Source organism: Camponotus floridanus, unplaced genomic scaffold, assembly GCF_003227725.1.
Source record: "Camponotus floridanus strain SB8 unplaced genomic scaffold, Cflo_v7.5 scaffold117, whole genome shotgun sequence".
NCBI lineage: Eukaryota > Metazoa > Arthropoda > Insecta > Hymenoptera > Formicidae > Camponotus > Camponotus floridanus.
This window is the reverse complement of record NW_020229234.1, coordinates 312,180-338,379: the sequence shown is the minus strand read 5'-3', so window position 1 is coordinate 338,379 and position 26,200 is coordinate 312,180. Positions and strand designations below refer to the sequence as shown.

Genomic DNA, 26,200 nt, shown 5'->3' with positions numbered 1-26,200 from the left:
AGCACGCTGTCGTAGTCGTATCCAGATAGTAAGTAGATTAGATAATAGATTGAGTTTATAAGTAAGTAGTAGTAAGCTGTAAGTCACAGTATATAGTAGTAGTTAGTAGTCAGTGCAGTAGTAAGTCAGATAGTTAGTAGAGATAGCGCATTGAGCGATGATAAGATTAGTAGAAGTAGTAAGTTAGTCCAGGTCAGTAGTTAGTAGTAAAGTAGTATAGTAGTGTAGTACGTCCCAGTGTGTGTAGTCCAGTCAGTAGTAGTAGTAGTAGTAATTACCGAGGTGTACTCTAGTAGTAGTCCAGTTAAGTAGTAGTAGTCCCGTCGTAGTAAGTAAGTACGTAGTAGTATTGTAGTCCACAGTGAGGTTAATAGTAGTTTAGTAGTAGTGAGTAGGTATGTGAGTTGAGATCAGTCAGTAGATCAGATAGATAGTTAGGTAGTAGTATAGAGTACGTCGTCAGTAGGTAGTGTCCAGTACGTTCCCAGTGTCTTAGTAGTCACGCATAGTAGCTGGTCATAGTAAGTACGTAAGTAGCCTGAACATTAGTAGTAGTAGTAGTAGTAGTAGTAGTAGTAGATAAGTCTGTAGTTAGTAGTATGTAGTAGTAGTAGTGATAGTTAGTAGTAGTAAGTAGTAGTAAGTGTTAGTTGAGTAGTAGTAGTTAGTAGTGTAAGTAGAGTAAGTAGTAGTAGTAGTAGTAGTGAGTAGAGAGTAAGTTTAGTAAGTATATAAGTAGTAGTTAGTAGTATCCAGTATAGTAGTGTAGTAGTAGTAAGCTTTATGTACAGTAGTAGTATAGTAGTAGTGAGTAGTAGTAAGTAAGTAGGTAGTAATGTAAGTATAGTTGTGTACCGTAGTAGTAGTAGTAGTAGTGGTGTAGTAAGTAGTAAGTAGTAGTAGTAGTGTACGTACAGTAAGTAGTATGTAGTAGTAGTAATATAAGTAGTTAGTAGTAGTTAAGACTAGTAGTAGTAGTAATAGTAGTAGTGTAGTAGTAGTAGTATAGTAGAGTAGTAGAGTAGTAGTTATAGAAGTAAGCTAGTAATGTAGTGTAGTAGTGTAAGTAAAGTGATAGATAGTAAGTAGTAGTATAGTAGATAGTAGTATTAGAGGAGCAGTAGTGTAGTAGTAGTAGGTAGTAGTAGTAGTAGTAGTAGTAGCATAGATAGTAGTAGAAAGTATAGTAGTAGTGTATAGAGTGTAGGGTGTATTTGAGTAGTAGGTGTTGTCTAGTACGTAAGGTAGTGATGTAGTTAGTAGTTGAGTAATTGTAGTAGAGTGAGTATCAGTACATAGTAGTTAGTAGTAGTATTAGGGGTAGAGTAGTAATTATGATAGTGTGTTAGATGTCAGTAGTAGTAGTAAGTAGTAGTAGTATAGTAGTGTAATATACAGTGGAGTATAGGAGGGGAGTATAGTTACATAGTGTAGAGTAGTAGTTAGTAGTGTAGTATTTAGGTTTTAGGTATAGCAGTAGCAGCAGAGGCAAGCAAGCAAGCAGGCAGCAGCAACAGTCAACCCCCCACGGGCACAGCACAGACAACAGGCAGCGCACAGGCCGCAGGCACAGAGGCAGCCAGCAGCAGCAGCAGCAGAGCAGCGAGCAGCAGCAATCAAGCCAGCAGCAGCAAGGCAGCAGCAGCAGCAGCAGCAGCAGCAGCAGCAGCAGCAGCTCAGCAGCAGCAGCAGCAGCAGCAGCAGAGCCAGCACCAGCGCAGCAGGCAGCAGAGCAGGCACAGCACAGCAAGCTACGCAGCAGCAGCAGAGCAGCGCAGCAGCAAGCAGCAGCATGCAGGCAACAGCAGCAGCAAGGCAGCAGCTAGCAGCGACAAGCAGCACAGGCAGCAGCAGCAAGCAGCAGCAGCAGCAGCCGCACAGCAGCAGCCAGCAGCAAGCGCAAGCAGCAGAGCAGCAGCAGCAAGCAGCAGCAGCAGCAAGCAGCACGCATCATAGGCCAAAAAACAGCAGCAGCAGCAGCAGCCAGACCAGAGCACAGCAGCCATCAAAGCAGCAAGGCAGCAGCAGAAGCAAGTCAGCAGCAGCCAGCAGCAGCAGGCAAAGACAGCAGGCAGACGCACGCAGTAGTCACAGCAGCAGCAGAGCAGCAGCAGCAGCCAGCAGCAGCAGTCAGCAGCAGCAGCAAAGCCAGCAGCAGCAGCACGCAGCCAGCAGCAGCAGCAAGCAGCAGCAGCAGCAGCAGCAGCAGCAGCAGCAAGCAGCAGCAAGCAGCAGCAGCGAGCAGAGCAGTCGCATGACAGCAGCAATTGCAGCAGCAGCGCAGCAGCAAGCAGTCACCGCAGGCAGCAGCAGCAGGCAGAAGAGATGAGCACCGCCATAGGGAGCATGAGAGTGTCATAGATAGTAGATATCAGTAGTAGTAGTAGTAGTGTAGTAGTAGCAGTAGTAGTAGTAAGTAGTAGTAGGTAAGTAGTAGTAGTGATAGTAAGTATTAGTAGTAGTAGAGTAGTAAGTAGTAGTAGTAGTAGTAGTAGTAGTAGTAGTAGTAGTAGTAGTAGTAGTAGTAGTAGTAGTAGTATGTATGATAGTAGTGATAGTAGTAGTAAGTAGTAGTAGTAGTAGTAGATAGTTATGTAGTTAGTAGTAGTTAGTAGGTAGTAAGTAGTTTAGTAGTGAGTATAAGAAGAGAGAATCTGGATCTAGGTCAGTTCTTAATGTCACCTAGATCTAAAAAGTCTTTTGTAACCTTCCTGATTGTCTGAGGTTATAAGTGGTGATCCAACTTCGCCCTTGCAAGAAAGTTGTATAGATCGCCCACCCTCACATTTTGTAATACGTTGGGTTCAGAACAATACTTTATATTGCAGACTTAATATCTTCTTAATGATCAAGAGCTGGACAGTAGCACAGAATTATGAAATCTGAACTGTCTTCTTTTTCTTCGCCACATAGACGGCAGTCTTTCCACTCAGTCAGGCCATAATTATAAATAAGTGGGCCCCGAGGGCTACATGGCCCGTGAGTAGACCAATGGAGACAGAATTATTTAGCAGAATTTTTTAATATAAACTTTAATTAAAATAATTTTTTCTTAGCTAAACTTAACTAGATTATATCTTCGACTATAACTTATTAATAATAAATATTTTAAAAATTTGATTTCAAAATATGATGATATACATGAAAGTTACTCGAAATAATCTGTAAAATAACATTTTTAGGGTGCATTAACTCATGAAAGATTTCTTAATTTTATCTTAAGTTAAAAAATATATTAATAAATATTTAAACTTTTTAAAACTTTTTTGTTCTTCTTATAATAAAATATAGTATTAGTAATAATAGTATTCCCAGCTAGCACACTTTCGTCATTTTGACGTGATATTCTGGTCATTCTCTGACTAAAAATGACGTATTAAATGACGTATTTATGACCGTAAAATGACTAATGTCACAGATAATTGAGGTCTTTATAAAGACGTTATAAAAACGTTATTTTATGACGTTAAATGTTAAATGAAAATCAATTTAAATATATGATTAATACTATTTATTGCATAAGATAAAAAATATTGTATAAAAACACAAACATTTATACAATACACATAATCATATATCATATAATAAATATAATAACTATATAATAATTATGAACTATAACAATACATGTAAAAATGTAACATATTTATTACATTTTTGTATTGTTATAGTATCTATAATTATTAAATAATTTATTATGTATGTGTATGTATATATATGTTTGTGTTTTTATACAATATTTTTTACCTTATACAATAATAGTATTAATCATATGCAATAAATCAAATATAAATATGTTTCATTTTTTTGTATTGTTTATATATATCTAATTAATAAATAGTTAAGTAATAAATATAATAGATAAGTAATTAATATAGTAAGTATATTAATTAAATACAAGTTTATTAATATAGAAGAGAGTAACTGCATAACTATTACTTAATATATTATATATATAATATATATAATATAATAATATATATATAATATATATAATATATATTATTATGTTATATATTATATTTATATTATATATAGTATGTATGCAGTTACTCTTTCTATATTAATAAACTTGTATTTAATTATATACTTACTATATTAATTACTTATACTATTAATTTTTTACTTAACTATTTATTAATTAGATATATATTAACAATACAAAAAATGAAACATATTTATATTTGATTTATTGCATATGAATTAATTACTATTTATATATATATATATATATAATATATATATATACGAGGGCGGTTCAATAAGTACCCGTGTTTGACGACAAAGGGCGTTCCTGAGGGAAGTTGGTGTTATCATCGTGTGCTGTCATCATCAAACGACGGCAAAACAAATTTCAGACTGATTGATAGGTTAGTTTGGATTTGCCAGCCATTCGAGTAAGACGTGTTTCGTGATTTTCGCTAAGATGGAAAAAGAGCAGTATCGTTCGGTAATTTGCTTTTTTGTTTTTGGATGGGAAAAATGCGAGGAGATAAAAGCAAAGTTGGATGCTGTTTATGGGGACACTTCACCATCTATGACCACAGTTGATATTGGTTCAACGAATTTAAAACGTGGGCGACATCGTTTTTTGATGAGGAGCGACCAGGGCGCCCGGCAGACGTGGTTACCGAGGAAATCATTCAAAAAGTGCACGACATGATTCTCGCTGATCGACGAACGAAAGTGCGCGAAGTAGCAGAGGCCATAGGTGTGTCGACCGCGGAACGGCAATTAATATTTTAACATGAATAAGTAAGTTGGCGATGAAAAAATTGTCGGCCCGATGGGTGCCGCGATTGCTCACGGTGGACAACAAGCGGATGCGGCTGTTAACTTCGAAGCAGTGTTTGGAGCAATTTAAGCGAAATCCGAAGGAGTTTTTGCGTCGAGTTGTCACCGTTGATGAAACCTGGATTCATCATTACACACCAGAAACTAAGCAACAATCAAAACAATGGATTTCTCCCGGTGAATCTGCTCCAAAGAAGGCGAAGACCATCGGCCGGAAAGGTCATGGCGACGATTTTTTGGGATGCAAACGGCGTCATCCTCATGGATTTTTTAGAAAAAGGAAGAACGATCACTGGACAATACTACAGTGAATTATTGGACCGCTTCGACAAAAAATTGAAGGAGACACGGCCGCATTTAGCGAAAAAAAAGGTGCTATTTCACCACGACAACGCACCAGCACATTCATCCGGAGTTGTCGCCAAACTGCATGAATTGCGTTATGAATTGCTGCCACACCCCCCGTATTCTCCCGATCTGGCTCCCTGCGACTTTTTCTTGTTCCCTAACATGAAGAAATGGCTCGCGGGAAAAAAATTTAGTTCGAACGAGGAAGTCATCGCCGAGACAGAGGCGTATTTTGGAGAGTTCGACAAATCCTATTTTTTGGAGGGGTTAAAAAAATGGCAGGAACGTTGGGAGAAGTGTATCTTTCTAAAAGGGGACTATGTTGAAAAATAAAAAAAATTTTTTTTAAAAAATCGTGTCTTCATTTCTAACACGGGTACTTATTGAACCGCCCTTGTATATATATATATATATATAATTTATATTAATATAAACATTTATTAAAAACACTTAATATTAATTAATAAGTAATTAATATATGATTAAAAACTTTAAAAATAAAAAAGACAAATGAGAGAGATAATTAAAAATTTCCCATTTAAACTATGTATAATAGGAAATGATACAAAACAGTTGTTGTTAATAGGAAAAACAATAGATTTTACACATATAGTTGATGACATATAGAATGAATGTGACGGAAGCGTAAATGAAGCTATTAAAAGACATAAATTGAAATATCGGAACGTAAAGAAAGCGGTTATTAAGTATTAAAAAAGCGTTAACGAAGCGTCATCAAACTCTCCGACAAGCTTGAACGAAATATTCTTGAAATGTAAACGGAGCGTCATCAAACTCCTTGAGGAACGTAAACAAAACGTCATCGAACTCTCTAGTGACAAATATGAATTAAAAATATCTAATATAATTTTTAAAGAACGAAAATGTCATCAAACTTATAGCGAATACAAATGAAATGTTTATACACTATTATATTTACTGTACCATTAATATTGCACTTTATATTTTAAATAGATAATAAACGGATTATTTTCGCCAGACATTTACTTGTCCGACTTATAAAAATTAATTTAATATCTGAAGCTTCTGCATCAGAATTTCTGAAATCAGAAATTAAATTAAAGTATATCTTTAATCTTATTTGCTACTCTTTGTAAACTTTATATAGTTTTCATAACTAAACTTAAATACGAGAAAGATAGTGCATCGCACGTCGCGTAGCGGTAAAATGAAAGAATTAACAGATCCTTGCGTGCTTGCGCGAAACTTTGACGTCCTTAAAACTATTTCTTTAAATTGTTAAAATATATGGAAAGTATTTCATACATGTTTTATGCAGTGTTTAAGCGTTGAAGAAATGTGGATGAAGAGTTTCTAAGTCAATCAATCATTGAAGTATATAGGAAGCGTATTGGAGTGCTTCGTTCATATTTTATGGAGCGTTTAGGAAGTGTAAATAAAGAGTTTCTAAATGTCAATCAATGAAGTGTGTGGGAAGCGGAGTGCTTTGTTCACATTTTATAGAGCGTTTGCGAAACGTAAAAGAAGACATTAAATATTAAAGTGTAAGGAAAGCGTAACGGAATGCTTCATACACATTTATGGAGCGTTCGAGAAATATGCATGAAGATTTAAAATCGCGAAGAGTTAATGAGAAGTCAAACTTCTCAAGTGAAGCTTCTAAGCGTTTATTCTGTTCGTTTACACTTCTTTGATACTTCGAGAAGCGTTTAATTTTTACCAGGGAAGTAAAACTAAAATTTTTATTTTTTATTTTACCGATATGAAAGTAATTTTAATGTATTATTGAGATTAAAATGATATCAAACACGATGTAAATCGGATAATTTTTAATTAGTCTAATAATAAAAATTTTGATTATATATATTTAACTACATTTATCCGATTGATATTGCATTATTTTAATCGCAAAATTTTCATTGTTTCATTAAAATTACTCGTATATCCTTATAAATATATCTTAAAATAATTAACTTATTTATTTGTCATAATTTGTCATTGGCCGCTTGCCAGCAGCAGATTTAATAACGAGATGAGCATGACAGTATATGAGTACGTAAGAGCGAGTGAAACAATAACAGCAGTGAGCGAGATAGTAATAGAAGCGAGCGAGAGAGAAATAGTATGCCAGGCTGCAAGAAAGACTCGATTTCCGAGTCTTCGTTGCTCGTGCTATTGGCTGTCTCGTTCGCTCTTATTGCTCTCGCTCTCCCTTAAGGCCTTTGCACGTACAAAAATTTTAGTCGTAACAATAATCGTACAATTTTCGTAATTATAATTTTTTCATATCTGTAAAACGTAGATATTTCAAGTGAGCAAAGTTATGTGTGCGTGTGTGTGTGTGTGTGTGTGTGTGTGCGCGCGCGTGCGCGTGTGCATGTGCGTGTGTAGCGTATATAAGAGTTATGTGGGCAAGCGAGAAGGTAATAAAGGCCTTTGCACGTTCAAAAATTTTAATCGTAATCGTAAGGTCGTAAGAAAACTGATCAATCACAGTTGATTATTCTTTTATCGTAGAAAGAATACTCGACTATGATTTGTCAATTTTCTTACGACCTTACGATTACGATTAAAATTTTTGAACGTGCAAAGGCCTTTATTACCTTCTCGCTTGCCCACATAACTCTTATATACGCTACACACGCACATGCACACGCGCACGCGCGCGCACACACACACACACACACACACACACACACGCACACATAACTTTGCTCACTTGAAATATCTACGTTTTACAGATATGAAAAAATTATAATTACGAAAATTGTACGATTAAAAGGATCATGATATGCTAATATTGTTTTCGTAAGTGGTAGCGTTTCAGAGATTTCAAGATTATCTTCATATTTTTTAATGGAACCATCCTAATTTTTTTATATAAATCGATTCCTCGCAATATATTCTGTGTAAAAAGTTATAAAGATAGGATAGTCAAAAATTGAATAGTTAACGAGATATTTGATTCTTTAAATTGACATAATTTTATATAAATTATAAAATATCTGATAAAATGTACATTTTTCGATTATTTTACTTTAATAATTTTATGCATAAAATAAGAGGAATCAGTCAAACGCAGCACTGGGAGTTTTCAATACTGCCAACTTTATCTTTTTTCCCAATACCGACCAAACATCTTTGCGTTCGAAAATATGTTTGGTCCGTATTGGGAAAAAAGATACAGTTGGCAGTATTGAAAACTCCCAGTGCTGCGTTTCGTTTCTCCCACTGGGATCATTAGGATTGTATTGTACCGTATGTACAATATATGAAAGTGTTGCAATTATATTAATTATTATTATGGAACAATATATTTTACTCGAAAACATCATTTTTGAATCTTCGAGTAGTTCTTCTTCAGATAGTAATGATAATAATGAAGAATTACAAAATATTTTATTCGAAAAATAGAGATAATAACAATAGAGGTGAAAGGAAAATAGTACCAAAAATAACAGATTATTTGGAAAATGTTGTTACCAGATATACAAATATTGAATTTAAATCACATTTTAGGTAAATCATGTCACTTTATTAAGTAAAGGTTAGAACAGATTTGTTCTACTGTATTCAATTATGATTACATTAATTATAATAACTATAGCGTATATACCTATTTATATGTGTATACAAATAAAACATATTATTATAAAATATATTTAACTACTTATTTACCTCTTTTAATATCTCAAGTAGCAAATTTTTTTAATCTCAGTGATCCCAGTGGGAGAAACGAAACGCAGCACTGGGAGTTTTCAATACTGCCAACCTTATCTTTTTTCCCAACACCAACCAAACATATTTTCGAACGCGCGCGCGCACTATGGCTGCGTTCCAAAATCCACTGCCAGTACTAAAAATCTATAGCTTACGTGACTTACACTATAGATTTTCAGTACTGGCAGTGAATTTTGAAACACAGCCTATATATGTCAATGGTAATCCCTGAAAGCGATACGCCCTCTGTGGACCTTAAGGCCCAGTTCCACAATCCAGTTAATCCGAGTTTAAATAGTGAATGGATCAATCAGGATCCAGTTTAACGTATTACACGTCGTCTACAATGGCAGTAGGATTAATGGATTAAAGTTGTAACTTAAGAAATTGACCAATCACAGTCAAGCATTAAAAGAATACTCGACTGTGATTGGTCAATTTCTTGAGTTACAGCTTTAATCCATTAATCCTACTGCCATTGTAGACGACGCTTAAGAAATTGACGAATCACAGTCAAGTATTCTCTTTATACTCGACTGTGATTTTGTCAATTTCTTAAAGCTTAGGGCTTAAAATCTGTTAAAATCTCATTGTAGACGCTTTAAACTTGGATTAACTCGAGTTGTAGATCCGGGCCTAAGGCCCGTTTCTATCAATTTTGCGTTAACCCACAGTTTAACGAAACTTCGATTAAATACACTGGACTGAGCATCGCGATAGACAGGCGAGCGCCCGCTGTAGAGAGAGAAGTACTACATGGGAGGCCTATGTCTGTCTCTTTTGCTAGTATCCCATTGGTAATTTTGTTTCCCGTCTCGATGGGCAGGAAACAAAATTACCAATGAGATACTAGCAAAAGAGACATACATAGGCCTCCCATGTAGTACTTCTCTCTCTACAGCGGGCGCTCGCCTGTCTATCGCGATGCTCAGTCCAGTGTATATGTCGATGGGGATCACCCATTGAATAAAGAATACCAGGAAGGAGCATATGACCGAAAATTTGTTTGCCGTGCGACGGATGTGACGTAATGAAAGTGAACCAAATATCGATAGAATCGAATTTATGACGTCATTGTAGTATATACTGTGACGTTACCATTGAATTCAATAGACGTCACATGTATAAGAACTGTGTAAGAACTGTGAAAATTGAATAGAGTGAGAATTAAAGAAAAAAAATAAAAAATGGTCAGTTGTTGCTTATGTGGATTTTCTAAAACAAAAGGACGCATAGAAACATTTCATACGTAAGTGGTATAATATATTCTATTTAAAATAATAGAGTCAAAATAAAAGTATTACAACTTGTAGATTAATTTTATTGTATTTTATATCTAACAATAGTCATGTTTAGTAAAGTATTTATTCACATTACTTTCATATTTTTTGTTTGATGCATTTTTAGTGTGTTTGAAATATACCGCCAGATATGTGATGACGTCATTTATGACGTTCATGACGTCATATGGCTGTGTTCCAAAATTCACTGCCAGTACTGAAAATCTATAGTGTACGTCACGTAAACTATAGATTTTCAGTACTGGCAGTGAATTTTGGAACGCAGTCCCAATGTCCGCGATATATCGCTACATGGTTCTTCCTATTCTTTATTCAATGGTATTCTTTATTCAATGGGATTACCTAAAAGCGGGCCATAACATCTCTCAGTTTTCTCTTTATGCTGAGGAAGCGGTGTCGGATGTCGCGTCGCAATTGGTCGGTGAGACAAGAAAAGGAAGTAGAAGTCACCGAGATAACTTTATAGTAGAAGTTTTCTTATTTCAATTTGGCGCCAATCGCGCGATTATTCTGAGGATTGTGATTTAACCTAACTTAACTTAACTTGTAATTCTGTTGCGTTTAAACGTGAAAGAAGTAGAAGAAGGTTTTAGTCGTTCTCTTGACTGCGTAATCTGAAGAAAATGCCGAAAAACAAAGGCAGGAATGCGTTCTTCTTCTTTATGGTTGACTGGAAAAAGCGTGCCGAAGCGCAGGGTTGTGCATTTCCGAATGGATTCAAAGATGTTCAAGCAGATCCAGAATGTAACGAAGAGTGGCAAGTATGTTTACGAGAAATTGATTAGATTTTTATTTGTATTAGGAACGTTACACGTTACCGAGAAACTATTCATCGTCTTCGAATATATAATGAAATAACAAATTAATTTCAATTAATTTAATTATATTTCTATTGGAGTACAAAAAAAGAAAAAAAAAGGATTATTTGCAGTATTTTATATTTCTGAAAAAAGTTAATGTTTTCTTTTTTCTCTGTAAAATAATGGTTTTATAATTATACAAATCTAGTAAAAATGTATTTCGTAAAAATTATGATGCGAAAATATGACCTTTACTTTTTTTATTTTGTGTAATAGATGTCAACCTTTTTATGTTATAGAGTTTAACTAAACAAGAGAAAGGTCCATATGAAGCTATGGCAAAACAAGATAAAGTTGCAGCACAAATAAAAAGTAAAGATAAGAAAACGAGCTATGGAGAATCAATAAGTATGATTGAACGAAAAGAAAAGGAAAAGTTGCAAGCCATTAAAAATATGAAAGAGAATATAAAATTTACTATTGACACAGCTATAAATCTTAATAGTATGTAATTTTATATATATATTATATATTATATAAAATATATATATACTATTATATATTATATAAAATATATATATAAGATAGATTGATGAGATTTGAAAATAATGATATATTCTTTCTTTTTTAATTTCAAAGATTGTTACTTTTGTTTTAAAGATATATAGATAAAAAAATAAAGTATAAAAGAATAAAATATATAAAAAATATGCTAAATAGTATAACATGATAATGTCTGCAAGTTTTATATTTTTTTATTTTGAACATTTTCTAAATATAATTTTGAATAAACTTAATACAAACCACATATATTAATATTTAATGAATATATCAAATAATGAACTATATAAAAGTTTACTACTATATTAAAAAGTTAATTTTTTTGTTGCAGTTTTGCCACAATCGAAATTTTGCTTTATGCACGTTAACTCTTTTTTTGAAATGATTGTTAACAACAATCTTGAATATTTCCCAGCTGAATATGCATTAGGAATTTTTTCACTTGAAAACGGTATAGAAGATGTACATCATATAATTGTCAGTGCTAATATTCCATTAGGATATAAACGGGAAGCACTTGAAACAAGTCAAACCTCTCATAATATACCTATAGAATATCAAGGTGGAGAAACTGATTTTGCTATTATGTATATGAAATTGATTAATTTTTTAGAACCTAGGAAGATTGTAAACAAATATCCGCCTATTTACACAACAAAAGATTGTAAAAGAATAGTGCAATCTGTGATAGCAAAACTGAGTGATGCAGCACGTAAGTATACATTTGATCATTTTAATATATTTTAAGAATTTACGTATGCACATGCACACACAACGATATAAGAAAATGTGTGATGTATTGATTTTATATATATACAGGGTGAGGCAAAAGTATGGAAACCCCTAAATTTTTCGAAAACTATGCATTTTAGAAACAAATGTTTCAGACAAAGGTTGTAAGGTTTCAAGTAATGCATTACGTAGCAATATCAGTGTAACCTTGAATAGCACCGTCAAGGTCACATAAAAATCACTTTGAATTTTTTAAATGGAATCCCCTACTTTTTATTATATATTCTTGTAGCTTGTTTCAAGAGCTTTCCAAAACACTATAATAAAGTATTTTTTCAGTGAGTAACTTTTCAAGTTATAAGGCTCGAAATAATTTCTTAATTTTACATAAACCATAAAATATCTAGTAAACCATTCATTTTTCGATTATCTTACCTTCATACTTTTATGTACAAAATAATGAGAGGAATCAATTGGTGTAAAGAAAACATATAGTTGTTTTTAAGAAAAAATATGTAATTGTTAATTGCAAATTACATATTTTTTCTTAGAAACAACTATGTGTTTTCTTTACACCAATTGATTCCTCTCATTATTTTGTACATAAAAGTATAAAGGTAAGATAATCGAAAAATGAATGGTTTACTAGATATTTTATGGTTTATGTAAAATTAAGAAATTATTTCGAGTCTTATAACTTGAAAAGTTACTCACTGAAAAAATACTTTATTATAGTGTTTTGGAAAGATCTTGAAACAAGCTACAAGAATATATAATAAAAAGTAGGGGATTCCATTTAAAAAATTCAAAGTGATTTTTATGTGACCTTGACGGTGCTATTCAAGGTTACACTGATATTGCTACGTAATGCATTACTTGAAACCTTACAACCTTTGTCTGAAACATTTGTTTCTAAAATGCATAGTTTTCGAGAAATTTATGGGTTTCCTTTTTCCTCACCCTGTATATATCCACTTATATATAAATATACTTATTAATATATATTATTTAAATAAATTTCTTTTTCTATTCCAGAACAAGATAAAGATCAGTTTCAGATTTATGAATTAGAAACATTGTTTATATATTTGGCAAATGAAGCTTACAAGAAAAGGGAAGATCGGGAAATAGAGTTTATTAATGCTTATGCTGGACACATCTTTACACGTTATACCTATATTTTTGAAAAAGGCTTTGAATGTTCCGTAAGTAGTGTTTTATTACTGTATATTTCACTGTATATTAAATTAATAACGATATCTCACAATGTTTGTAGTTTCATAAATTTGTCGATGGAGGTTGCGAGTGGTGCAGTAAAGCCAGGCTACAGCACTGGGCATGGACATTGTGTGATGAATTTTGTGTCCCATTAGGAGTGAATATTCGTCCAGGAATACATTATCCTGAAAAATCTGATGTCTCTGATTTGACACATTCAGTCAACAATTTGATCATTAGTAATGCTGGCCAATCTGTACCGGAATATAATACTGTATTATCTATGACAGGTGTAAGTATTAAAATATATTATGTAGGGGTATTTATACATATGTATATATGTGTTTTTATTTTTTTATACAATTTCAAATTATACATAACATTTTTATTATCATTCATCATCATTAATATATATTGATAGGTAAGTGAACATCATAGGTTGAAAGTATCTAGTAGGACATATCAAGAAGAAATTCGTCGTCGAAATGAATCGAAACCAGTGGAAGTTATAGATTACAGCAAATTGGATAAATCTATTGATGAATCTATTAATGAATCTATTAATGAATCTGTTGACAAACCTATTGATAAATCTATTGATAAACCTGATAAGTCTGTCGACAAGTCTATTAATGAATGGAAGAAGAAACATGTGCCAAATTATGTATGTATTCAATCTTAACATTAATTGAAATGTATTATTCACTAATTTTATATTATTTTTAGTTGGGTGAAAAACCATTGCGACCTCCAAATATCGAAAATTGTAAGTTAGACAATTCTAATTAAATATTCGAGCCATATTTTATCTTTTTTATTATTAATATAATTACTAATTTATTGCATATAGTAGTTGTAAAATTATTTTATTTTACATATCTAATTATTTTTTTAGCATATGTTATTGGTGCTTCTTCCCTGGAAGACTTTATTTCAATGGATGACGAACGGAGTTTTCCTCCTATTGGTAAATAAATATATAATATAACTATATACATTTCACATTATATTTGAATACAATTTTTCATTTCACTAATAAAAATTGATATATATTTGTATATACAGGTGGAAGAGGTGTGCCATGCAAATCTCGAACAACAATAAAGAAGCCACCTTTAGGCAAAGGTAATACTTTACTGTCATAAAATTCTTTACAATTAGATTAGACACAATATCCTCTACTCTATGCAAAAACTATACCTAATTTGTCTATAGGGCAAGGATATGCATAAGACAGATTGTTGACCAGTTGTGTGAAACCAGTTCTTTTGGCCAATTATATAAATAAATATTAAGAAAATATATCAATCATATGAATTTTTTTTAAATAAACCAAAGAAATGATAATAAGAAGAAAAAAGTATTTTAATCATAAATAGACAATTTTGTTTACATTATAAACTTTATGCATATATATAGAAGAATTAAGATTATAAAAATTTTTAGAATATTTTTTTGTTTATAAAACATACATCTAGCTAATAAAAAATAATATTATCTCAGTTATAAAATAATTAGTAAGATATCCAATAAATATAATGCAACATTTCAATATATTATCATTAAATAATACTATTTTATAATCATTTAGATATAATAAATTTTATTTTTCTATTCATGTAGATAAGAATTTTTTTATCAATTAATAATATCATTTATTGCTACAGCTCTCTCTATATTAATAGTATTAATATCTATAACATTATTTTATAAGTTACTACTACATAAGTAGTTTAAAAAATTGTGGAATTTGATTTCTCTTATAAAATGGATTTTCGTGATCTTTTGATATATTTATCTTTTGAGGAATGAAAAACAATAATATTTTTACCAATACTTAACACATTGAATTAAATCTGTTATAAATTAATTTCTGAATCAAAAACTTTAGTGATAATGTTATCGCTGACAAGATACTAGTAATAAGTAAATAGGTTTTTGTAATTTCTACGTTATTTGAATAATAATTAGAGTTCCTTTGAAAAATAGCGCGTTTCGATATCTTAAATTTCATTTTTGCATTTAAGAAAATTACTTCAATTTCAATAATTTCGATATATTTCAAGAGTGCATTCAGAAATTTTATCCATTGAGTGAAGTAGCATTTGATTGGTGAATCAGGGTAAAAAAAAGAACAAAAATTTGTTGATCATTTAAATGCTACTCTACTTTTATTCTGACTGGTCGATTTAAACACCAGGTGAAATGCACCTTTCGATATTTCTAGAATCGCAATGTCGTTGATTAAATTAAATTTTGAATCATTGGCAGTGATCAAACGCGCATTTTTCACATTTGTTTCCATATTATTGCGTAAGAGTTTTATCAATTGTGACGTAAGAGTCAATCTATCAAGTGTAGAAAATGAGTGTGATCTTAAAATGTTGAGTGCTCCTTGTATGCAATATGTTAAATATCGTTATTATATTTCATTAAAGTAAGGATGCAGCTAATTGATCTGCGATCATCGCCAGATATGTGCGTGCAAATCAACGCATTTTATAATCATGTTGATTATATCTTCGAATGTAGATTATACTGATGGATAACATTTTGTATATTGATTTTGTTATTAAAGATTATAATTGTAATAAGAACTAATATTCCTCGCATTACAATTATTCGCACATAATTATTTTTATTAATCTTGTATTTGAAAAATCATATTCTGTTTTGTAGAGAATTTTTCGAAGATTATTTTTAACATAAAATTATTATTATTAAAATTATTTTATTCCTAATAAAATTCTTGCAAATATTGCAACATTATCCTACATGAAAGATTACATCGAAGATAGTTTTTTTCAAAGTTTATGTAATTTGAAAAATTTTGCTGTGCACAAACGTTTTTTCAATAAGTATAGCAAAAATAAATAGTTGATGCAAACAAATATATAGTAACAAAAAGATAATTATCTATGAAATCTTAAATAAGTGTAAAAAAGTAAAAATCGTGAAATTAAAATCGCGTGTTGCAAATTAATATATTATAATATCCTATTAATATCTTGCTCAAGTCTAAATTATTATCTTATAAACACTTTCCGCAGAAAATTAATTAAAACAAGGTAAAACGTGTCTTTTCTTTCTATTTGAAAAGATATAATAGAAAAGATAATTTAAAAGATATATATAAAATAGATTGATTATAAAGACGATATATTGGAAAGACGAATTGGGGAAAGAACCATATGTGAAGTGGAGGTAGAAAGAAACTTTCAAGGATGGCTTTTAACGATCTCACTCTACTAGAGACAAAAGGCCTCTCAGCGGGCATCTAAAATTACCATACATGTGTTGGGATCATTGAATAAAGAATATCAGGAAGGAGCATATGACCGAAAATCCTTTGTTTGCCGTGCGACGGATGTGACGTAATGAAAGTGAACCAAATATCGATAGAATCGAATTTATGACGTCATTGTAGTATATACTGTGACGTTACCCTTGAATTCAATAGACGTCACATGTAGTAAGAACTGTGTAAGAACTGTGAAAATTGAATAGAGTGAGAATTAAAGAAAAAAAATAAAAAATGATCAGTTGTTGCTTATGTGGATTTTCTAAAACAAAAGGACGCATAGAAACATTTCATACGTAAGTGGTATAATATATTCTATTTAAAATAATAGAGTCAAAATAAAAGTATTACAACTTGTAGGTTAATTTTATTGTATTTTATATCTAACAATAGTCATGTTTAGTAAAGTATTTATTCACATTACTTTCATATTTTTTGTTTGATGCATTTTTAATGTGTTTGAAATATACCGCCAGATATGTGATGACGTCATTTATGACGTTCATGGCTGCGTTCCAAAATTCACTGCTAGTACTGAAAATCTATAGTTTACATGACGTACACTATAGATTTTCAGTACTGTCAGTGAATTTTGGAACACAGCCCATGACGTCATAAAACTAACCCAATGTTCTCCTGCGATATATCGCTACATGCTCCTTCCTGGTATTCTTTATTCAATGATTGGGATCCTTCCATAGACCTTATAAGTATGGACTGGCAATACGTATCAGACTGTGTCCGGAGGAGGTTAGAGAGAGAAACATACTTTTTGGTACTTCTCTTTCTACAAGTGCAATGCATACTTTCGGACACTTGTATAGAAAGAGAAGTACTAAAAAGTATGTTTCTCTCTCTAACCTCCTCCGGACACTGCTTCTCTACAGAAACTATAGGCAATTGCCAGTCCATATCTGTAAGGTCTATGGATCCTTCTTTTTAAGGACGTTCATGCGGTAATCGTGAGTCAAATGAGGACTATCATTTACAAATTTTATTTAAAGTTTGTTAATTGTTTGTTTAAAAATATTTCAATAATTCTAAAATAATTTATTAAGTTTTTTTGACTTATTAAAATTATTTGTTGATTAATTATCGCAAAAAACAAAAATAAATAATTTGACATTATTTTGACTCCTAATCTCTCTAATCTGTCAGGTAGACGAGTAGTACAGTAGGAGTACTAATTATAATTGTTAATAAATAATTCAAACATACGATAACACCTTTTTTTATGATAATAATATTATGTATATGATTCAAAGGATATTTCAAAACATTATTTGTCATCGTATCTATTCTAATAATATTTTTTTCATAAATTTGAAACATAAAAAGTTACAGTTTTTCATAACAGCCTATGTTAAAAACAAGATCGTTTTCATCGTTAATAACTTTTTTTAATGACCAATAACATACCACGAATTTTGTAAGAGCGATCACAATGTTATTATTCTTGTTAAATATCAAAGATTTGAATTTTTATCTAATAATAAGCTTAACGCCCGAACGTCCTTAATACGACTCAGCTCTTTTTCCATGGGTAAATCCAAGTAGCAAGTTTCGAGATAATATACTTGTGCTTAGTTTGTAATTTATTTTAGTAATTGTTAAATACAATAAATTTATAGCGTAATTGACTTGATCACCGACTCTCCCACTCCGCCACCAGGGGTTCACGCCGCGTACGGTACTTCATTCATATTTTACTACAAAGCTCATATAAATACGTAAATACATAACATAAGAGATTGATAATCGCTTAACGAAAAGTACAGAAGCGTATGTTTTACAGTACACAATTATATCATGTATACAAAAAAATATGTCGTATAATATATATATAAACACATACACACTCATGCATGCGTATGAAGTTACCCTAATTAGTCGTCGTGTAAATGTTAAATACGAGTGAAAGTGATCTGTGGATGCGCAGGTGATTAAGAGGAGGAGGTATATATGTGTGTGTGTGTTTTTATGTGTGTTTGTATTGGGTGCGAATTATCGTATTCAGAATAAAAAAGCCGAGGGAGGTCCGTGACGGTTGTCTCCGTAAATGCGCGCGTCATGCATATGTCGTTATTTTGGTAAGATAGCCCGTGTTGTGGATGATTATTTGCGATAAGAATTGCGCGGCGGTAAATATTGATTGCTGCCACTGTCTCCGCCGAAGCCACCTCCTGGTCCGCCGAAACCACCTCCGGATCCGCCGAAACCACCCCCAGGTCCGCCGAAACCACCTGCAGGTCCGCCGAAGCCACCACCTCTACCTGCTAAAAGATATAATATACGAAAAGTTAAGAATCTCTTTTTTATAAATATAAAAAATATGTATAGTGGAAAATTGAACATTTTTCTAAGATTCTTTTAATTTAATATACAATCATTAATGTGTACAATCATTAATGTTTTAAATTCTGCGTACATATTTTATATGGGAATGTCCCGTTTGACCACGTTGCGATTGATCACAGCCAATTATACCTGTGCCTAGGGTAGGGTTTGTAAACTCCTTTGATAAAATGTGCACCAGTGTTAGTAACGCCATCTGGAAGTGTGCCTTCGGATAATATGAACTATCTTCCGAAAAATTAATATAATCGATCAAAATATGATAGATCAATGTCCCAGACAGCACAAAAAGGCCAAAAGATGTCTTGAAGATGTCTAAAGGACTTTAAGTCGTCTTTTAGATGTCTTTTGGACATGTATGCTGTCTGGGGTGAATCAAATACGCTTAAAGACATGTGCTGCAATATATTGTCGTCAATTGTAGTGTTAAACAGTGTTAATTTTATTATCAACACATTCTTAGTTACATTACAATTCAAGTATGTATTTAATAAAAAGTAATTATACATATGTGCAACTGAGAATGGTTGATAATAAAATTAATACTGTTTAACACTACAATTGACAACAATATATTGCAACACATGTCTTCAAGCGTATTTCATCCACATTTGATCTATCGTATTTTGATCGATCATATTGATTTTTCGGAAGATAGTTCATATTATCTGAAAGCACACTTCTAGACCGTTTTAACTGTGGTTACTAACGCTAGTCCAAATTTTAACAAAGAAGTTATAGACTCTGGCCTAGGGTAACCAGCAACGATTGACCAATCAGAGTTCTATTTTGAATTGGCCAATTGGCGACGTGGTCAATCGGGTGTCACCCATTATATATACATATATAATTAATATATATAATAAACATTATATATATATATATATATATATATATATATATAATTAGAATTATTTTGTAACTTTTTAGAATATTTTTAGAATACTTTTTAGATAAGATTTTTTAGAAAAGATAATATACGTCTTAAAATGAGAGAGGTTCGTAATTATTAATGTAATTTCATATGATTTTATAATTTTGCACGCGTATATTGTATCCAATGTTCAGCTGTTTTGTATTAAAAATATACCGACCTCCTTGATAACCGCCGCCGCCATAGCCTCCAGCGCGAGGATATTGAGCTTGCCCTTCATATTGAACTTCCGCGTTATATCCGTTTACATCGTCAGCTGTATATCGGACGATCTGCGTCCTCGAGTCTGGCAATAAAACTTTGTATTCTCCTTGAACAACGTTACCATCGCTACTCTCGCGTTGAGAATAATCATTGCCGCTCGGCGGATCGATGACTTCGTATTGGAAGCTGTACGGCTGAGGCTAAGTGAAAATAACACGTAACAATCATATTCTGAGATCCTCTTCTGATGAGATCATATTCTGAGTCCTCTTTTATCGATAAAAGTGCCTCTAAAAGTGGCTTACAGCCAATCAGAAGGCTTATAAGCCACTTTTAGAGGCACTTTTATCAATAAAAGAGGATTCAGAATATGGACCAATGCGATAGACTAACTGTCATCGCGTACATGACAAGTGGCGATAAAGAATAGTGAAACAAAAAGTAATAAAAAATGTATCCATACAGCACAAACTATTATTGTTACATTGCAGCAATATTGCGGTAATATTACGATATTGCTGCAATGTAACAACAATAGTCTATGCTGTATGGATAATACGCGAAAGCAAAATGATGGAAACAAAATATCTTTTTTCTAACATTTACATCGTATTTCTCTCTATCTTTCTAAATTTCGAGCATGTGGAAATAAGTAAAGCTCAAAAGTCAAAAGAGAGAGAAATTATTTTCTTTCATTGTCTCTCACGTGAAATAGAGATGTACAGTTCAACTCTCCGAAAATATGTAAATAATCTTACCCTCTCACTATCACGTCCACCATATCCATATCCTCCTTGGAATCCTCCAGCACCACGATCCTGGTATCCACCGCTGCCACTGTCACCGAATTGTGGTTGTCTGTAGGACGACGGCTGTCCACCGAAAGCACTCGGTCTGCCGAAAGTATCGCCGCCGCTCCCAGGTGGGCCGTAAGTCTGGCCCCCGGGTGGGCTGTAAGCCTGGCTCCCGGGTGGGCCATAAGCCTGGTTGGGTCTTGTTCTGCTGATGCCGCCGAAACCGGCATCACCTGCGTATCCTCCGCCGCCACCTCCACCACCGCCACCGAATCCGCCACTACCTGGTCGACTGTATTGATATCCACTTCCTGCAGCACCCCCCGGCAGAAGACCCGCCAGAACATCGCTGCCGATGCACGACAGCACCAAGACGACCAGCTTGGCCAACTGCAATCAGAAAGTGTTTCTGTAGTTTTGCAACAAACGGCGAGTGACAATTCGGCATAACAAAATAAATCATGAATTATAATGAAGTAATTAAACCCATACAGCACAGAACATTGCAGCAACATTGTATTGCTGCGACATTGTAGCAATATTGTAATATTGCTACAATGTGATCGATAAAATTAATCGATCCAAACCCATTCGGATTAATCGATTCCCATACAGTATAGAACATTGCAGCAATATTGCAGCAATATTACAATATTGCTACAATGCTATTGCTGCGACATTGTAGTAATATTGTAATAGTGTTACAATGTCGCAGCAATAGCATTGTAGCAATATTGTAATATTGCTGCAATGTCGCAGCAATAGCATTGTAGCAATATTGTAATATTGCTGCAATATTGCTGCAATGTTCTGTGCTGTATGGGAATCGATTAATCCGAATGAGTTTGGATCGATTAATTTTATCGATCGATTGAATTGATGATTGTGGCATTTTCAATGATGAATTCGTAAGAAAATGTTTACACGATCAAAGTATATATTTTATTTTCTACTTGTTCGCTGAATATTGTAAAATTATTAAAAATGAGTATTATTAATCGCATCATTAAAATAGGAGACGCGCAATAGATTTGTCTTTTGGTTTCAATCTTGGAATATTTCATTCTCAGCAAAAATTTGTGTGTGTGTGTGTGAACCGTCTCGATGGATCATCACGAAAGAAATGTCCGACACGCGAGAAATGACGGTGTCCGCTGTGATAATCGTGTGCTACTGAGGGAAAGTGGGGCACAATCGGACATCTCTCCGTTAAATATAGTTATATGTTCGTCATCGCGTATGCAGGGAAGATTCAGCCGCTATCGACACGGAATCTCTGGTTCTGATTACGTTATTATATGTCTCTTGCGATAGAAAAATCAAGTATTTCATCACATATTATTACCGTTTACACGAACGTGTTAAGAAACGACTCTTTCTCCAACAGCACGCCTGCATGTCTGAAAGAAGTCGTAAAGACTTCTAAAGAGGCGTCTAATTCTTTTCAAACGTCTCTCAAGACGTCATTTAAGTGCGTTACTGTCGGATCGATTCTTAAAGCGAGCATCTCTCTACGTATGCGGCAATTTTTTCACCCGATTATTGAATTTTTTTTAAATAACATTGGCTTTTACCGCAATGTTTATTGCGGTATGCGAGAAAAGATGGAACTTGTATACGTATGATCGGAATAAATTGCAACATTTGTCACAAACGTCGCACCTTTCACGATTGCGACGCGTTGTCACCGATTCAGGTATTCATCGCCGCCACAATGGAAGATAATTACAAATTCTCTTGCATATGCACGTTATACAGCACAAGCGTTATAGAGGACTTTAGATTAGCGATCACACTGTTGCAACTTATTCTCATTACAACTACTTCCATCTTCTCCCATTAAGTAAACTTAAAAGCTATCTATCTGTGCAAGGTAATTATAATTGCTCTTGCTTATTCATGAAGATATAATCTGTTCGTAAAAGAACAATGTAACTTATAATAATTTAACTAAGTATTCTTTTTTCCAATTCGATTACGTATACAAAGCGCCTCTAATCAATCATATTTTTGTTTACGTTATATGTATTATAGAAATAGAAAAATTACAATTATTAGATCATTTTATCACATATTGAACACATATATCACATATAAAATTTATCAACGAATAATTAATATGATATTCAGGAATTAAAATTAAAATTCTACCAACAGAGAGAGACACGCTATAAGAGAAAATATATACTATAAATATAAACTATAAATATAAATATAAATATAAAACGCCTCATTTCGATGGCCTTTTGATTCTTTCCAACCGAAATAATTTAAGAGACTATTATTTTTTTATTTTTCTTAAATTTTCAGTAACATATGCATGTATAAAGATTTAAGATGAAAAATGATAAAAATAAATAATATAATATAAATAAATAATATAATATAAATAATATAATATAAATAATATAATATAAATAAATAATATAATATAAATAATATAATATAAATAATATAATATAAATAAATAATATAATAATGAAAAATAATATTTAAAAAATCTTAATAAATAAATTCAAATAAAAATTACTAGCGAACATGAGTGGCTCAAGATTTCAGAATTCATTTTGTTAGCAATATTTATAATTATTGAATTAGTTGCAATGCGTGTTATCCGACGGCTACAATTTTTGTAGCTAAGAGGGTTAAAGCGACCTAACATCGTGTACGATACTATCTGATGGCCTACCTGGCTATTCATATTGCTGTAGAACTGAAGACGCGAAGTGAACTGAGAAGATGATCCTCCGGGGAGTTTATATACCGCGCAGACCCTTTGTTACAGTTTATCTTTCGTGCTGCATATATATCCATGTATTAACTGGCATGTATTAGAATGACCGACCGCTCTGTGGGAGGGTGTGGGAGGTGGAGAGGTGCGCATCTTCCCTTCACTCCGTATGATGCATTATGGGAAGAGAGCCCGTTGATGACTGAAATGGCTTTAAAATTTTAATTGGAGCTACGCACGTGACTTCGGTTTCTCGATCGGGGCATCCACAGCACGAGAGAACGCTTACGTCCGGGAGCACCGCGTACAAATCAATCGCCGATGTGCCGAGGTTAAAAAAAAATCGAACGAATCTCATCTCCTTCGCGCATGAACGAATATTAAGTAAAGTTAACGAGATATGATACTTTAAAATACTATTTACTTCGGTTCTATAGAATAAATCAATTTGTAGCGTTTAAAGAAAAGCTAGAATATATTTAATTATATATATTATATTTGTTATTTAATTATATTTATTTAAATTATAATATTTATGTCTCTTTGTATTTTTGTTAGAAGGTTTAGATGTTAAAAGAATATCAGATGATTATTAAATGATTATTACTAGACGATATTTGATGTTTGACATTTGAGAGAAGATTTTAATTTTTGTCTATGAATATTACATATATTGTATGTAATTGAATTTTTACATAATAAGAAAAAATTATATTACTTTAATATCGAAATACATCATGTATCAATCGATTGATACAGATCAGTTGGGCGAGGAAAAAGTAAACGAATATTAAGTAAAGTTAACGAGATATGGTACTTTAAAATACTATTTACTTCGATTCTATAGAATAAATCAATTTGTAGCGTTTAAAGAAAAGCTGGAATATATTTAATTATATATATTATATTTGTTATTTAATTATATTTATTTTAATTATAATATTTATGTCTCTTTGTATTTTTGTTAGATGGTTTAGATATTAAAAGAATATCAGATGATTATTAAATGATTATTACTAGACGATATTTGATGTTTGACATTTGAGAGAAGATTTTAATTTTTGTCTATGAATATTACATATATTGTATGTAATTGAATTTTTACATAATAAGAAAAAATTATATTACTTTAATATCGAAATACATCATGTATCAATCGATTGATACAGATCAGTTGGGCGAGGAAAAAGTGACGGGCTAGTGAAAGGCTAGTGACACGTCTTAAATTTGCAATTATGATTACTTGAGCGTTGTCTTATGCGCGTACAGAAAAGATTTCGCAATATATATATATATACATAGCAAGGAAAATTGGTAACTTATCCATAGTTAATATTATTAATTCTGCACGAAATTGAGGTCAAAAAATTTGACATCCTTACATTTCCATGCTAATTGTTTTGTCGACGATGCCGTAATGCTAGACATAGCTTTGCTATATAAAGCGCGATGGGCGGAGATTTATATGTCAGTTTAAATAGAAGATCTCTGAAAATTTTCGGAAACATTATGATTGTATGAAATTGAGAGAATAATTAATTTTCCCCATCAGAAGATAATAGCGTGAAAAAAGACATATCCTCTCCACGCGAGCTAATCGAAACTATCGCGAATCATCAGATGATTGAGTAATATCAGCCTCTGTCGGTGTGGACTTATTTTTGCATCGCGTAATAAAAAAAGTCCATGGAGCACGTGGCAACGAGCGAATTTGCGCGTGCGCGCGTAAGAATGCGGTTGCACACAGACGCTCTAGAAAAATTCGTTCTGATGCACCCTTTTCGGCTCCAGGAATCTCTACCTGGAATCTAAAAGAATCCCTCCTACTTTCCCGAAGACGACCTTCGAAATAAAATAAAAAAGTAAACTGCCTCGCACGCGCAAACGGAGGCAAACGCTGATCTCATCCCCGGGCCGAAGTGTATCGAACCAATTACCGGGTTGTTGTGGCTGCCACGAATGAAAGGTGAATGTGAAGAAATCGGCCTGCCGGTAAATCTCTTGGATCACAGAGAGAGATAGTGGTGGATGAGACGCGCGAAGTAGTGGACAAAGTACGGGAACATAAATCCGATCTAAAATCCGGTATACCGTCCTCGTCGTTAAGATCTCCGATCCGCGGACGATATCGCTGCGAGCATAAATCTCTCGATAGCGTCTTATGTAAACGTTTAACAAATTTACGAGTAATCCGACGTCACCCGAGCCGCGCGCTGAGTGACGTCTCAATACGCATTTTCGCGATATCTCGCATGTATCTTTCGATTTGATCAAGCCTTCGGTGATATCGTTAACAAATTTGCCAGGATCTTTAAATCATTTCTGGAAACATTCTTTTGTTTCTAAATTGGTAGTTATTATCGTTTAATAACACATACAGTACTTAAAGATCTAGGATTGACGTAACTCGTCAAATAAAGTTTTT

At 32.9% G+C, this 26,200-nt stretch overlaps 2 protein-coding genes across 4 annotated transcripts; one reads left to right on the top strand and one right to left on the bottom strand.

Annotated features, from left to right (window-relative positions):
• The first annotated feature begins 10,479 nt into the window (after positions 1–10,479).
• LOC105258659 (protein maelstrom) lies at positions 10,480–14,865 on the top strand. 2 transcript variants are annotated; one of them, XM_011270079.3, is made up of 10 exons: positions 10,480–10,906; positions 11,245–11,449; positions 11,838–12,218; positions 13,274–13,443; positions 13,515–13,748; positions 13,878–14,120; positions 14,183–14,222; positions 14,352–14,423; positions 14,522–14,581; positions 14,672–14,865. In XM_011270079.3, exons 1-10 carry the CDS (start codon positions 10,769–10,771, stop codon positions 14,686–14,688), a joined length of 1,560 nt encoding a protein of 519 aa, XP_011268381.1. In that variant the 5' UTR covers positions 10,480–10,768; the 3' UTR covers positions 14,689–14,865. The 2 variants fall into 2 exon arrangements, with proteins under 2 accessions (XP_011268381.1, XP_019885370.1); XM_020029811.2 differs by having other exon boundaries at positions 14,522–14,755.
• A 3,406-nt stretch (positions 14,866–18,271) lies between these two features.
• LOC105258663 (pro-resilin) lies at positions 18,272–23,810 on the bottom strand. 2 transcript variants are annotated; one of them, XM_025415242.1, is made up of 4 exons: positions 23,734–23,810; positions 21,009–21,434; positions 20,207–20,450; positions 18,272–19,030 (listed from the first exon to the last, which is right to left on the bottom strand). In XM_025415242.1, the coding sequence occupies exons 1-4, from the start codon at positions 23,743–23,745 to the stop codon at positions 18,873–18,875; spliced, it is 840 nt and encodes a 279-aa protein (XP_025271027.1). In that variant the 5' UTR covers positions 23,746–23,810; the 3' UTR covers positions 18,272–18,872. The 2 variants fall into 2 exon arrangements, with proteins under 2 accessions (XP_025271027.1, XP_025271026.1); XM_025415241.1 differs by having other exon boundaries at positions 18,276–19,033; positions 23,734–23,807.
• Positions 23,811–26,200: the final 2,390 nt, after the last annotated feature.